This window comes from Mastigoproctus giganteus, chromosome 9 (genome assembly GCF_048544385.1).
Source record: "Mastigoproctus giganteus isolate SK-2022 chromosome 9, ASM4854438v1, whole genome shotgun sequence".
Taxonomy (NCBI): Eukaryota; Metazoa; Arthropoda; class Arachnida; order Uropygi; family Thelyphonidae; genus Mastigoproctus; species Mastigoproctus giganteus.
In genome coordinates, this window is record NC_143583.1 from 26224322 (window position 1) to 26241812 (window position 17491).

A 17491-nucleotide genomic window follows, 5' to 3' on the forward strand; every position below is an offset into this window, starting at 1 on the left:
ACCGCCCAGAATACCCATTGCAGAAATTGCAATGGGTGTGGAAAGGGCCATAAATAAACTTCCCGTAGATATAGCTAATGAAGCTCGAGTGAAAATAGCAGCCATCCTTAGTCAAGCTAAGAGTGCTCCTTCCAATCTTAATGTGAAGCAAAAACTAGCACTAAGAAACCTTAAACAAGATGATAGTATTATAATTTTACCCACGGATAAAGGCAAAGCAACAGTGGTTCTTAATAAAGAAGTATATAAGAATAAAGCGTTGAACTTATTAGAAGATCAGACAACCTATAAGGTTATCCAGAAGAGTCCACTTCTTAGTTTGGAGCGACAAGTGAACGGAATGTTGCAGAGTTGGCTTAAATCTAATAAGATTTCTAAAGAACAATATTGGACACTACATGCTACAGGTAGCCAAATGCCAAGGTTTTATGGCTTACCCAAAATCCACAAAGTAGACGTGCCACTCAGACCCATAGTCTCATTTATAGGTAGTCCGACGTATGCACTTTCGGGTTTCCTAGCCAAACTATTGTCTCCACTAGTAGGACTCTCTGAATATAGCATCAAGGATAGTAAAGAATTTGTGCACTTTATTAGGAGCCAGCGTATAGAAGAGGATGAAATTATGATATCATTTGATGTAAAATCGTTATTCACTTGTATTCCTATTGACCATGGAGTGTGGTGTGCAAACATAGTTTTACAGAGGGATACTACCCTAAATACTAGGACGCAACTTAATCCAGAAGATATTAGGAAGGGTATAGAATTGTGCCTCTCAAGTAACACTATGGTTTTTGATAACATTATATATAAGCAGGTTAATGGTACAGCTATGGGCTCCCCCATTAGCACAATTATAGCAAATCTAGCTATGGAGGAGCTCGAGACCAGAATATTTAATGCTAGTGTTCTCCCTATGCGCCCCTGGAAAAGGTATGTGGATGATACGTTTACATTTGTTCGGAAGGGGAGTGAAGATCATGTGTTGAATATCTTAAATGGCTTCTCCCAATTCATACAATTTACATCGGAAGTTGAAGATGGAGGAGTTCTGCCGTTCCTGGATGTGTTGGTCTGTAGAGAAGACCAGCAGTTAAAGACAAAAGTCTTTAGAAAAACGATGTGTAAAGGGCAATATACGCATTATAATTCAGCCCTGACCAGCCATCATAGGAACAGTGTAATAAGAACGCTAATTAATAGAGCGAAATCACATTGCAGTAACTCCGATGATAGGAAAGCAGAGTATGAACGTGTCACGGCGGATCTTACTAAATGTGGTTACCCCCAGAGGATTATAGATAAATTTATTAATGAAAATCAGAGGAGAGATGAATCTTTTATACCAGTATCTACTGCATACATTCCCTATTATCCGGGCTTGACGGATTATATAACTAGAGTATTAAGAAAATATCAGACACGCTGTGTGCAGCTTCCGGGACGAAGACTGCGCACAGTTGTGTCTCAAGTTAAGGACCCCATTCAAAAAGAGGATGCTAGTGGGGTCGTATATAATATTAGATGCCCGGATTGTGGGGAATGTTATGTAGGGGAGACAAAACGTTGTCTCAAAGATCGTCTGGGGGAACACAAAAAAGCAATAAGAAATGCGGAATATGACAAGTCCGCCGTGGCCGAACATTTTTGGGAGAAGCAGCACCAGATCTCCCCAGACGATGCCACTATCACCGATCGGGCGCATAGGTTCTGGGACCGTAAGTGGCTCGAGAGTTTGCGGATCAGCTCTACAACCAACATTAATAGGGATAGGGGTGTACGGATTCACCCCCTTTTAGAGACTATTATCCTAAAAAAGGATGAACGGTTCTGTACGACTTCCGTTCGAGCCACTTCCGGTTCCACAATGCAAGAGAGCGGAACACGTGAGAATGGAAACATGTGATGCCTACCATTACCCTGCTGATATTTAAAGGTGTACTGAATAATAGAGAGTACTGCTGAAGAAGAAGGCTGGAGCCTTTGAAAGCTACGGGATTTTATCGCTTTTAACTTAGTATATTTTAATGCATTTTAATCTTGTGTTTTAATACTTTTAATATTGTAATACGTATATTAATTTTGTAAATACAGGTTATTGTAAATATAGTTATCAAGATTTGTTTTGTTTTATTTTAATTTTATTTTACTCCATGAAAGGTTGGTGAAAAAACGCTAAGAACGTAATATGAATATACCCAACCTCAGAGGCCTATTTGAGGAATCATCAAATAAATTCACAAAAGCCTTGCTAGTTTATTTTCACTGCAGAGCTTTTCTATTGAATCATTACTGTAGTTTTAATCTTCTGGCCATTTTCCTTGGTAATAACATTAGCCTATATAAATCTGTTAATTCTCTTAAGCCCACTTTCCTCAGCAAACCTTATAAAACTTCACTGGTATTCCATCAGAATCTACTGATTCATTTCACTCCATTACAACTTTCCCCAAACTATCTCAATTCATTCCTCAGTGTGCTGATAGAACCACTATACATACACCACCTTTATACATTCTATCCATCTCCCCTTATTTCCTCTGGTTTTCTTACTATCTTGTTCCTTCCTTCCTCCTATAATAACCTGAATTCTTCCTTTTTCTCCACTTATTCCTTAATCTCTCATACATTAAATCATGTCTTCCAACTGGTAATATTTCCAATTCTCTAGAAAGCCTAAATAAATTTAAGGCTGAGCTGGACAGGCATTTGGAATGAATGGAGGGGTGAAACGAGGTTTTTTTTTTTTTTGGATAATGCATGCTGCATAAGCTTGCTTTCTTGCATTGTATGCCTCTATTAATGCTAATACCCATAATTTCAGTTACACATCTAAAACAATTATCAATCTCTCCATGGAATGTTCAGGTTTGAGAATAAGTTTTCTTCACTGTGACCATAATTCCTGGCTTACACATCTACTTCTTGGATTGGACTTCTCATTGTGATCTTCATAGTGAACCTACAAGCGTCAATTGGATCCTTGGAGATCATCACAACCTTATTGTGATACTTTATAGTGTCAGATACCTTCATGGTATTGCACTATGATAGATATGGACATCACAATGAGAATGAGTTGACCTGCTATGAGGGAATCTGAGATAATTGTATGTCAACATTGTTAGCAGTATAGCAGTACAGCATTGTAAATAGGTTGCAGGGAAGCTGGCTGGGACCATACATTACAATAAATTAAAAAAAATTTTTTTAAATAATACCTCTACCACCGTCAGCATTAGTATTTTTCTATTATTTCACTTATCCTCATGATTTCATTTAATGTATCTTGATTATTTTGGTCTTATCACCTGCCTATCCTATTTCCACTTCAGCATTTTCTTTCCTCAATACCTCTTTCCATTCAATGTCTATTTCATAATCTATACATTTATAAACACTAATACCTAATCTTCAACCCAGCACTTAAATTCATATATACATTCTCTTGTGTGATTACATGCAAACAGGAACACTGAACTTGAATCAAGCTTAATACAAAATTATAAGAAGACTCAGTAGAAAATAACTGCATGTTTACACAGTGAAGAATGCTGTGCTCAAATCTAAACTGGAATCATAAGATTGGTCATGTGGATGACTACTGTCATCCACTCCAAACTGAGCTCAAATTACTTATTGATCCTTAAGTCTATTTTAAATCACACCAAAACTACAAATTAGGGTAAGGTGGTAAGGCACTGAGAAATTCACCTCTATAGATGAAAGTATCAAACATCAGCAACAGTTAAATATGGTAGATAACCATGGTCATCCACAAGACCAACAAAGGGTTAATTCCACATCATTACAATGTTATGATCAGATGTCAGTTGCTGGATATGCATGAGTACTCTACACTGTTTCTGCATCTGTTCTATACTAAGATAATCTTTTTAAAATCTACTTCCACCCAAGCTTTTTCCACAAATCTTTTATGCTATCAAAACCAAGTAATTTGTCACCATTAGTCCATTCTGTTCACAAAAAGGCCAACTTTTCTTCTCTGATTCTGCCTATTCAGCCAATATTTTCCATTCTACAACCACTGGATTCCATAAATTACCAAAAATCTGTCCACCTGATCTCTCAATTATTTTCTAGTTGCTCAAATCTCCTCTTCGTGTTCTGTTGTTGGTATATACTTGTACTAATATCATTCCTTTTGGTTCCATCTGAATTCTTAGAAATATCAGCCAACAACAAATATTTCTTCTCTTCCACACTTATATCCGCTTACTCAAAAGCACATACCATTCTTACTCTCATTGCCTCTATAACATAACCCCTATCCCATAATTTCCAAAGTCCTCTTTCTCCTTCCACTTTGACTCAACCCCACAATATCTATTTTACCTTGTTCCATTTTCCATTTAAAAGTTCTCCAATTTCCCATCCTTTTCATTGCCCTAACAATCTGCTGCAAACTTTTTAAAAGTTGGAGATTAGGTATTTTTTGGCAGGAGGAAGTTTTTTTTTTTTTTGCAAAAGTTTTTTAAAATCCATAGTGCTTAAATTTCAATGGACAAAATACACATTTTATATTAAAATACTGCCATAGGATTGTTTACCAGTACATTATACTTTTAACCATCAGCTCACCTAGGATTTCTGTTTGTAGCAAGAGCATTATTGGATGGCAAACTTTCTCCAAATAAGATTATATTTAAAGTTAACTAAGTTCAATAGCAAAGCTTAATTAGTACAATCACAACAGTATTTAGATATTCTATAACATAACTAATATTTAACTTAATGCTTCTAATAAAATCAATTGGGCAACTTGCTATCTATGAATTCTGTTTGCAGCTATATTTGATTGCATTAGTAAATTAATAAGAGGAGTATACCTCAATATAGTACGTGGAACACTTCCGTATGATACCCTCCAGAAATTAAAACGGAAAAAACGAAAAAACCGACAACTTACCGGTACATTAAAGTAAAATATAAATAATTAAAGTAAAATATAAATAATTAAATAATCAATTTAACACAATTCAAAATCAATTCAAAACAATTAAAATTCAAATTAACGCAATTAAAAGAATCTAACGAAAATATTCAAAACGATTTTCCTTCCTGAAGCTGACAATGCTTTTCGACCGACTGTCGTGATCACAGGAATGAAAATTACCGAATCAGGCTAAACCTGCAACTTAAATAGTGATTATATGTCTTCACGCATGCAGGTCCACGCATCGGAGATCAAATATGGCCGCCGAACATTAACAGAATTCTCGTGTAATTTAATTTCAACGGTTTCTGCAATTAATAGTCGCGTATAATTACGTTGAACGTTAAGTATTTTGGCCTCGTTAAATAAGTGTTTTTCGTTAATGGCATGAAAGGCTAATTCTGACGCTGCTGAACGAGAAGCACGAACTGAGGCTTCGTGTTGATTTATTATCAACGTAGAACATATTGAGTATTACAGCTCTGATTCATACTATCTAATTAATTTTCAAACTCTTATTGACTATTTCATTCACTTCCTGTCTCTCCAGTAGTATACAATCGATACACACAATTATGGGAGATTTTTTGAATGGCTTGGTACAAAATTACATTAAATCTACACTAAGGTACTCGGCCCAAAGTTACCATATTTCTTTCCTAAAATATTGCCTTCAAAACAATATCGTTCCGAAGTTTGCCAGGGTGAATTTAAATCAAAAAATTTCAGGCATAAAACAACTATCACTGGCGACATCACGTAATATTGTTAAGCTTGCCTTAAAATCTCGATATTCGGATAAACAAAAATACCTTTCCCAGGTTAGGAAGCTTCGCAATAAATTAAAAAATTATCTACATCCGAACGATTGGTCTGTATTGAAGTCCTCCATAGATTTGCGACGGGAAGCACAAGCCTCAGAAATAAAAAACAGACACGTTAATAAGTTGCAAGCATTATCGAATAGTTCAAGACACGTTCATGCGAATTCTAACACATTATCGCGAGCTTGCAACCAAGTTCACACGAGTTGGGTGACATCCCCCCCCACAGACACACAACGCACTACCACAGAATATGTCGGCTAGTTCACGAACACCCCTCACCCAGTATCCAACGAACCGACATATCAACAGGTTACAAATCTTTCCTCGTGTATACTATCACAGGACCAGATTTCACTTTTATCCAAAGGATTAAATTATAATTTACCACCTCGAAAGCTGCCAAAAAAACAATGCGTAATTGATATTGAATTTGGACTTCGTAGTGTTCCACAAAAAGATGTATTTATTCAACAAGTTAACCAAGTAGTGAATAACATAAAAGAAACGCGACTTCCTAAATTGAATACACATGACAGTTCAGCTTTACGAGAACTTCGAGAAAATAAGGACATTATTATACAGAGGGCAGATAAAGGAGATACAATGGTAATACTAGATAAACATGATTATATTAATAAGTTAGATTCAGTTGTGTCTGATACCTCCACTTATCGTGAAGTGGACCCAGCACTGTTTACCAATTTGGTAAATCAATACAATAAAACGTTAACCACATATCGTAAAAACGACTACATTACTATGGTTCAGTTGAAGGAATTTAAGTCCAGAACATACAATATTCCTGCACTTTTTGGTCAGGTAAAATTACACAAGCCTGGATTTCCGATTCGACCTATTGTTTCCTACAGGAACTCTGCATTTTCAGCCTTAGCCACACATGTATATAATATTATAAAACCTTTTAGACAGGTTATACAATTTGGGATTGAGAATTACGATACATTATTTAATAATCTTAAAGACTGTAGACTCGGCAACAATGACAATTTATTCTCATTAGATGTTACCTCATTATATACGAATGTAAACGTTGAATACACATTAGATATTATTTGGGATATGTTAAATAAAAACTCGACACTGATTAATTATACGAAGCTGCCCATTAAGGAAATTTTTCACTTAATTAAACTATTAGTTGAGGCTAACTACATCACCTTTCGAGACAAGGTGTACAAACAAATTTTTGGATTACCAATGGGTTTGAGCCTGAGTGGCTTAATGTCAGAGATCTATTGCTCAACGATTGAGCAGATACATTTGACACCTTTTCGTCCCCGTATCACATACTATGGGAGGTATTTAGACGATGTTCTAGTTATTACTGATAGTAGTACTATCCAAGACATTTTACATTCGTTTAATAATATTCATTCTAGACTCAAATTTACATTGGAAAGGGAAGATACGGATACTAAGTCATTAAACTTTCTAAATTTCACGCTTACCCGGGACTCGAACAAAATACAATTTAGCATCTATCGAAAACCCACAAACACCGGTATGCTTCTACATTATAATAGCTACCACCCATTCACCTACAAAAGATCGATTATCTTTAATCAATTTCTAAATGCCTATAAATATTCAACGACGGATTCTGCTTTGGACTCAGAAATACAAATATTAACTAGCAGATTCTTGAACAGGGGTTATCCTATTAACACAATAAATCGAATTAGGGTACAAGCTAAGGATAGGATAAAAAATACTACACCAATCAACAATAGTAATATCAAAAAATACTTTATTTCTGTCCCATATGTTGAACAGTGGCACAAACAGCTTAACAGATTCTTTAAAGATACCGAATTTAAAATTATAGCTACGCCTATACGGAAGTTACACACTATACTGAACAATCGCTCGGTTCTTTCCGCGTTCGCAACACAAATTAATGATCTAGTATACATTTCTTGCGGTGATTGCGACTCGTCTTGCCAGGGTTCGACGCGGTTTTCTCTTAATATTCGTGTAATCAACACGAAGCCTCAGTTCGTGCTTCTCGTTCAGCAGCGTCAGAATTAGCCTTTCATGCCATTAACGAAAAACACACTTTTTTATTTAACGAGGCCAAAATACTTAACGTTCAACGTAATTATACGCAACTATTAATTGCAGAAACCGTTGAAATTAAATTACACGAGAATTCTGTTAATGTTCGGCGGCCATATTTGATCTCTGATGCGTGGACCTTTACGCGCATGCGCAAAGACATAATCACTATTTAAGTTGCAGGTTTAGCCTGATTCGGTAATTTTCATTCCTGTGATCACGACAGTCGGTCGAAAAGCATTGTCAGCTGCAGGAAGGAAAATCGTTTTGAATATTTTTGTTAGATTCTTTTAATTGCGTTAATTTGAATTTTAATTGTTTTGAATTGATTTTGAATTGTGTTAAATTGATTATTTAATTATTTATATTTTACTTTAATGTACCGGTAAGTTGTCGATTTTTTCGTTTTTATTTCTGGAGGGTATCATACGGAAGTGTTCCACGTACTATATTGAGGTATACTCCTCTTATTAATTTACTAATATTATTATCAACGTAGAACATATTGAGTATTACAGCTCTGATTCATACTATCTAATTGATTGCATTAGGAAACCATTCCAAAGTCTGGTATTAGGAATTCCTGGTAGAAAGTTACTGGCGGGCAAACTAAGTCAATTTACCAAATTTATTAATGAATTCATAGAGCTTCTCCCATGAATGTATTAAATATTTGAAGTTGTAACACTTTGTTTGATCATATCAACATACAAATCAGAGTATGATATCAACATACAAATCAAAATTTTCATTTTTTTATCACCATATGTATAAAATGCTTTAAAATAAGTTTTAGTATGTCAACCTGTTAGGGAACTGACATGGAAGGTGGCCTTCAGTGATTTACTGACAGGGGAAGGTGATGTTTTGGGTCATATTTCTAAACTACCAACAGTGAAAGTTAGGAGTTGAAAATGCATATTTTTTGAAAAAAAATATGATTATTAGTTTTTAATAAAACTAAGCTCTTTTATTGACATTTTGTTTATAAACTGAGAGAAGGTATCATTCTGGCATATGCACTGCAATGCAAATCAAAGCCTGCATAATAAAGTTTGCTTTTTATGACAAACTGAACAGTTATGATAAACTTCTCAGGGTGTTTTGTCAAGGCCATATTTGTTAAGAAATTTTAAAAAAATTCACAACTTAAGTTTTACTACTGTTTGCCGAAAAGTTTTTGAAAAGAGCAAGGAATTATTTTACAGCTTTAATATGATGACGAAATAACGGGGGGGGGGGGGGGGGGGGGGGTCAAAAAAGCGATTCTCCATTGTATATCTGGAGATCTAGCAGTTACAATTCCAGCTACCTATCATTCTCCTCCCACCATCTCCTTTGTACTTTCTGCTTAGACCAGAGGGTTTTGCTGGTTAATGACCTAGAATGTCGGCTCACTAAAAATAAGATCCCACTACGATCTCTTAGATCTAGAGTTATATACCACATCTAGGTATAAGAGAGGGTTGTTCCCACCTTACTTTCAACTATCTACAATTCAGGTGGGACAAATTTCAAAAGAAAAGACAGATTCACTGCTAAAAAGTAAGAACAAGAGTAGAAAGGATTCATCAAGAGAAGAATCATATTCGACTAAGGACTAATTCATGTGTGCCACTCTTCCACACACCAGATATCAGCTCTGAGGTAACTCAGCCCACATCTGGTAAGTACAAGTATATTCCTTGGAATAAAAAGCACTTAAAGGTATATGCCACAATATCTGAAATATTTAAAACACATTTGTGCACTGTTATACTTTGATATTATTTCAAAGTTTTTTTTTTTAAATAAAAAACATTTTACTTACGGTAAAATACGAGTTCAACTGTACTAGACAGCTTCTGTGCATTGTCAAATTCGGCTTCACATTTGTAGGTGCCAGAATCTTCAGGCTGTGGATTCTTAAAATATAACACATATTCACCTGTGCCATCTGAACTAACTTCTTTATCATCTCTTTGGTCTACACTGGGGAGGAGGGGAAAAAATAAATAAAACAACTGCTTTGGATATATAAAAGCAAGAGAAATTCTAAATTTGATAATTCAACTTATCCTATATAAAATAACAAATTAATATAGAGGCACAGGTTAATAAATTAACTATAACTCCAGGCAGAGGTGAAAGGGATTCTTTCACTGCTTCTAGCGGAAGATGCTGTTGTTATTTGGTTTTTAGGAGCATTAGCAACTAAGGCCATATTGCTCCGGTGCGGTGGTCATTCCCTGACCTTTCCGCATGCTCCGTATTTGGTGGTGACAGGCTCGAACCCCGATCTAATCAAGAAGCGTGTGCTACGCACTGCTGCTCCTTCCCACCTGGCTACGGAGGCGCAGCGGAAGATGCAACAGCCTGGGAAGCAAAAGGTATTGGGGTGGGGGGAGGGGTTAAGGCCTGCTGTGGGTCCCTGTGGAACAAGCAAATGCATGGGATGTGTTAGGGTAACTGAGAGTAAGGACATGTGCACGTATACTTGTATGTGCTATTAAGTATAAGAGCAAATAAATCTGATGAACATGAAGTACTGATTAAGTCATCAAATGCAGACATAATGTCAGGGAAGCCAAGGCTGCATATGAGAAAGCATTGGCAAGAAGAACAAAGAATGGGGACAAGGAATTTTACATGTGAATACAATGAAGAAGAAAGCTAATCAAATCAGAGCCTTGTGCACTGGGTTTGGGAAAGTCTTAGATGACCCAGCTGATGTTGTGGATGAATTAAATAGGTACTTTGCATCTGTCTTCTCTGACGAAAGATCTTTCACGCTGAGAAGAGGCTGTGCGAGTGAGGCTGAACTACATGAAATTAGCAATGTTGTAATTACAGATGATTGCTTATTAGAAAAATTTCTGGGCATAAAGGCAAGTAAAACTGCTGGAGTTGATGGCATATAACCCAGTAGTTTTGAGGAAGAGCACAAGAGTATTGAACCACTGAGGTTAATTATGACATCTTTGGACTCGGGGAAGATTCCTTTGGATTGGAGAAGTTCAATGTATCACCAATACACAAAACCAGGTCTAAGAGTGAAGTTGGTAACTAAGACCAGTTAGTCTGACTTCAGTGGTAGGAAAAGCCTTAGAGGTAGTGATTAAGAGTGCAATACAGGGACAGATAGATATGGCATTCTGAAGGGGACACACACACACACACACACACACACACACACACCATGGCTTTATGGAAAAATCATGCTTAACTAACTTAGTAGGCTATTTTGACACAGTTACTCATGAGCTGGATTTACAGAATAATTTACAGTTTATTTTGATTTTAGCAAAGCATTTGACTGTCCCTAAGGAGAGGCTACTATATATGCTTGAACAGGTTGGGATTACTGAAAAAATTAAGGTAGATATGCTGGGTGGCTGCAGAGCAGAAAGAAGAGGGTTGTGATTAATGGGTATTCTTCAGACTGGTGTAAAGTCTGAAGTGAGGGATTGGTTTTTGGACCACTTATTTCTGATTTTCATGAATAATGGGATAGAAGGCTTGATGTCAAAATTTGCAGATGACAAAGATCAGCAGATTCATTAATGATGAGTGCCAAGTAGTACTACTTCTTTGAACAAACTTCAAAGATGGTCAGGAAGTGGCAGCTCTGTTTTAATGCTGATAAATGCAAGGTCTTACACTTGGGGAATAGCAACCCACAAATAAATTATGCACTTGGTGAGGTTAAATTAAAAACAGTGGAGGAGGAAAGGGATCTGGCAGTTACAATACAGACAGATAAAGTTTTCTGAAGAGTGAAAACAAGCAGCCAGGAAAGCCCGAGGTATCCTATCCTATCGATCAAACACTATCCTGTAGAGATAGGGAGGTCATAATTCCTACTGACATAGGAGTTAGTAGTACATAATTGGAATCATTTAAGCATATCTCATATTGTGAATACCTTCACAATGAGTTAACATGATACACTACTTTAGGTTACTATGTATTAAAATGATGTGATAGCACTAACTTATACATCAGTATAACTTGCTCGCAACATGACGCTTTAGCCCCAAGAGGTTTTCAGTGTAATAACCAACTGCACACCATCAGGCATCTCTCATATTGTGGAGTTACACTTCACAACTGGGTTGTCACCATTGCAACACCAGGGAGGGTACTTGCCCACCAAGGAGGTAGTATCCACTGAGAATAAGTAACAATAGTCTTCTCCATTGGTTAAGCGTTACTTATTCGAAGCAGTGCAATATCAACTCATTGTGAAGGTATTCACAATGAGATATATTTAAATGATGCCAATTATGTACTACTTTAGTAGGTTATGGCATGTTAAAATGACACAATGGCACTAACTTATACAGAAGTAGATAGTTTGAATAAATTCAAGGAAGAACTAGAGAGACTAGTGGAGGAGTTGGACAAGTGATATGGGAAGCATGTTTCCCCCCTCCTCCTGACCGATGCTGTATAAAGCTTGCTTTCTTATATTATTTGCCACTACTAGTGCTAAAATAAAGGGAAATTACATAACTTAATTTGAGCAGATAGTCTTAAGAAAAACTCTGCCCAAATTTCAAAGCAAAAAAAAAAGGCAAATTATCAAGACTATAATCCAAATGTGAAAATGTGATTATTTTTTTAAAATCAATTCTTTCTTGGATAACACACAAGATGGTTACAAAAGGGTCACTTCAGTTAGTTATGAAACCATTAACAGTTTCTTAGAAAGACTGTCTGGAATGGCACTATTTCCTGCATATTAAAACAAAAGAAATGTCAAGCACTACCACACGAAACAGATAAAATACTGTTTTGACAAAACAAGTATGAAGATTGACCAGTAACCTAGCTGTCTCATAACACATTTGATGATGACCACCAACACTGAACTGCTCAACCAATGAGCAGAGGAACTCCCACCTTGCATAAAAATATTAAAAATGGTATTTACAAACATCCTTCCTGAAAGTAAAAATTGTATGATGACAGGAGCCACAGTAATGTTCAGCTATGCCAACATCTCTGGACTAGAAGTTCAAACCTCCTCAAAAACAGCACAATTACAAAATTTGCTATAAACCCACACTAAAAAGTAATATGAAAAATGGAGCAGCACTTCACCATACACACCAGCAGGCAGTGATCCCAACATCTGACAATTATGGCTATTCACACCACCACTTAACTGGAAGTGAACCAAATTAATTTACGTTTCTCAGCCATTACATCAACCTAAAATGCTTGCCAGAATCCAAAGTAACAAACTATCAGATTGATGTAGATTACTTTGTTAGCTGTTGCACCACACAGCTCTTGTGTTAGTACAAATAACTGATGAATGTATAAACAGATTAAGAATGAATTTGAATCTAAGAATGGACAGTTGACCACAGAATCTTAAGGTATTATGATACAACACTAATGCTAACAGACTAACATAGATGTCATGTGCACCACTGGCCATAGCATCTGCAATCTCATCAAAAATAGATGGGGAGGGTATCCTCTGAGTAATAAATCAGTTTCATTGAATTTTTTTCATCACTTTGAGCAGGATTTTTAGGAAAGTTGTCAACCCTTTAAATACTAGTTCTAAGCCAGGAGTTTTCAAACTTAGTAATACCACAAGCCCCAAAAATTTTAAACTTTTAAAAAGTAGGGAAAAGTAGGAAAAAAGTTCAACTACATCTGCATAATTCCCTAATTGTTTTATTTTATTTCTTTCTTTCATTTGATAGTGTTATCAATTTGAAAGCTGAATTTCTGATAGAATATATTCATTATCACAATGTATTATTATTATTACAGGAACTTTAGGATCATCTCCTGTAAGTAGGAAGGTGTGTTGAAAGGCATGTCCAATGTGCATGCAAGAAAATACTTCATGTCAGTCTTTTCAGAAGCTGGAGTTACAATGCCTGTTGCATGGGCTTATTTATAGCAGCCTGTTATTTGTTTGCCAAATTTAAGTCACTGATTAACACTTCTGTTTAATAGGTTTAAAATCAATGAAGGGAGCTGGAGTGTTAGCTAGTTGCTTTGCAACCCTGATCTCTAGAACTAAGATTTGTTTCAAGATTGGGTGAGATGGTGGGAATTTGTTTTTTTTATAGCAGTAAAAGTACTTAGAGTCAGTATATATTATGGCTTGTAGGTTAGACAAGTTGCTAATATTGTCTAATACCAACCTGACTGCATGTAAATCAGCAGCATAAATACTGCATTCAAATGCAATGGGGACAGGGACTATGGATGTTGTGGTCGTGTTCAATGAGTTTGAAAATAAACTGATGTGGTATGTTGTTATTTGTTGTTTTTTAGGAGCGTTAGCAACTAAGGCCATATTGCTCCGGGATATGCGGTGGTCATTCCCTGACCTTTCCGCATCCTCCGTATTTGGTGGTGACTGGCTCGAACCCCGGTCTAATCAAGAAGCGTGTGCTACGCACTGCTGCTCCTTCCCACCTTTGGTATGTTGTAGTTTAAGCTTCCTCCCACAGATGGTGGTACAGAGATTGTCCAGTAGGCTGAGAGATTAAGTAATAACCTTTTGTTACTAGCATTAACATTCCATGTCATGTCTGTAATAGAGCAACAAAAGAATAAAGTTTCTTTACACTAGGAAATCTCCAACAGAAACATACAAAATATTAGTTTGTGAGGATAACACATTAAGTCAAAGTATTTGAATGGAATAAGTGGTTCAAAGACATGAGAATTTGTGATACCCCAGAAATGGGCAACATCAACTTCTCAAAATGACAGTTGCAAAAGTTCGGAAAAAAAAAAAAAAAAAAGGGGCAAGAGATCATTATTTGACCTTTTGAATGATGGCTGCCAAGATGGATATAAATAAGAATGATTCTAATTCTGCATGACAATTTAGGGAAAAGGAAGGTTTGTGCAAAATCTGTGCTGCACAGCCCACAAATGAGCAGAAACAAAGTTATCATGCAAAGACTTCATCCAGACTTGTCAAAGCGATCCTAATTTTTTTTGACCGCATTGTTATTGGAGATGGTGTTTCGGTACAACCCAGAGATGAAGCAGCAGAGCATGCAGTGGACTTAACTCATCACCAAAGCCCAAAAAGTTCCATTTACATTAGTACAGGACCAAAAAGGATGCTGATCATGTTTGATAAACAGGGTATGATTTGCAAGGAATGTGCATCTGAATGGGAGAGCATCACTGCTATGTTCTAAGTACATACAGGTGCTTGCTTCAAAGACCATTGAAAGATCTGGGTGAGGTTACAATTGAGAGAAAGGCAGCTGCTTCTTGCTGCATGACAATGTCCCTACTCATTCTGCACTTGAAAACATTTCTAACATGGCACTGTACAGGTCAACCACCCACCCTACTCTCCCAATCTAGCACCATCCTCTTTCAAGGTGAAAATGGCCATCAAAGGAAAGATTTCAGGATGTCGAGGACAAAGAAAAAATGTAACTGTTAAATTGAACAGTCTCTTTGGATGCCTTTTCTGGCTGTTTTTAGAACATTGTATAATAACTGCATTCAATTGGGTGGTACTTAGAATCAAAATATAATTGTTTTGAAGCTCCATTTTTTTTTTTTTTTTATTACACCAGTCCAGGAACTTTACTGCTACACCTTGTATAAATGAAGAAAATTTGAATTTACCAATGAATGCTCTGCATGCAGTTGTTAGATAATTAGGTTTGCAAGGGAACATTTCCCCAATAACAGAAGTAATTTTTGTAAAAAGATACATATCTTATGTGGAGGTTCTATGTGGTCTGTGTTCTAAAATGTTAGAGGCAAATATTCCAACTTGTCATTAATTCAACATTGATTCCTGCAGGTTTGAGTTCATTAGGCTTGTTTCTTAGTTAATGAAACTAAGTGGATATGGCCACATGGAATGAGAAGGAAGGCTTCGGATTTTGGTTACATACTTGAATAATGGCCTCCATATGAAGGCTCTGGAATAAGGTGGTTGTTCTAGCAGTCTGATAGAAGCACCATAATCTAATCAGAACTGGGTGAAGATTCAATATAAATAGAGCAAGGTATATCAATCAGCTCCCCGGGCTGTTGTTGTTGTTGTTTGGTTTTTAAGAGCATTAGCAACTAAGGCCATATTGCTCCGGGGATATGTGGTGGTCATTTCCTAACCTTTCCGCATCCTCCGTATTTGGTGGTCACGGGCTCGAACCCCGGTCTGATCAAAGTGTGTGCTATGCACTGATGCTCCTAGCTCCCCAGGGCCATAACAGAGATTGACCCAAGGATATTTAGCCTCTTCAGGCAAAGCACTTATCTTAAAAACATTGTGACAGGAAATTGAGTTTGCTGTCAAGTGTTAATCCAAGGAACTGGATAATGTTATGATACTGGGCAATTGCTGTGTGTGGGGGAAGGATTCAGGATGCATTTTTCTTACAAGTTGTGCAATTCATCTTGAATTGTGCGGCAGTTTGTTCTTGTATGAAATTAACAAGTTCGGGGATAATTATGGGTTTTTTTTTTTGGTTTTTTTTGATAGATCTTCAGTGATAAAAATTGAAGAGCCATTATTGATTTATAGGCATCTGTGCCATTATGCAGTTTTATAGCCAACTTAACAAATTCTGTTCAGAGTGTTGACAAAGGTTTCATCCATTCAAAACTTCGGTGTCAGAAAATGAAGTAATTAATATTAAAAAAAAAAAATTTCCTTATGGGCACCAAATTTAACTTTTTTGCATCATTCTAAATCAATTGATTACTTCAATTTGGTTTAGAATTAAATCAACTGATTTATTTCAGAATAATAAGCAGTGTTTTATTCATTACTTATCTATTTTATAAATAACTTTCATATTATACTGATAATTCAAACTTGATAAACCAGATTAGGGATTGTTTAAGCTTGCATCAAGAGGATGCAGATGATTAATATGTTCTTTCTCTTGAATTGTACGTTCATTGGCAGTATAGACCATTATGCAACCATTGTATATGTCTGTACAAGTGTGCTCGCAGGACAGTTTGCATGTGATGCAGACTGAAAAACTCTGAATAACTTGCAGGGAAAACCTTACATCCTTTACCAAGATCAGGTAACTATAGCCCACAACTGAAGAGGAGTTAAAATTCTGGGTCTTCTATGACCTGGAATTTCTGAAAATTGACAGATCAGTACAGCATTCCATTAAAATACCTGACATTTTAAATGTTAATTTTTTTTTTAATGTATTGATTAAAAGGATATCAAAGTAGAAAGTCAGTTATCCAGAATAATTTGAAAGGCTGATTTTCTTCTCTTTTTTTTTTTTTTTTTTAAATTAATGGTAGTATTTGAGATATGTTTATTATGCTATGAGAGTATTGTTTTTTTACGTCATATCTGGTGAAGTGTTGGATTAGGACTAATGGGTTTTCGTGGAAATCATGAATGATAATTTAGTCATTCACTTCCGTGAATGCAATTTTCCATGACATTTTGTTCTCTTCATTTCATATTAGGTTTAGTTTAGCTCCAGATTCAGTAAGAATAATAATCAGCCCAAAACTGTGATTTATTATTTTTTTAATATTAAGGAACTTGAGATTTTGCAGCAATAAAAAAAAAAGGGTCGCAACAAAATCATCATCAGCCATTTTCAATCCACTGCAGGATGAAGGCCTCTCCAGCAACTTTCCAGTTCCTTCTGTT

General features: G+C 36.1%; 1 protein-coding gene across 6 annotated transcripts in view; it reads right to left on the reverse strand.

Moving 5' to 3' along the window:
- The window catches only part of Fas2 (neural cell adhesion molecule fasciclin 2), a 290468-nt gene that overhangs the window by 149130 nt on the left and 123847 nt on the right, over positions 1–17491 (reverse strand). For all 6 annotated transcript variants that reach the window (XM_090381692.1, XM_090381693.1, XM_090381691.1 and 3 more), the window contains exon 3: positions 9674–9834. In XM_090381692.1, the coding sequence (XP_090237818.1) occupies positions 9674–9834 (161 nt within the window). The remainder of the gene's footprint in view (positions 1–9673; positions 9835–17491) is intronic.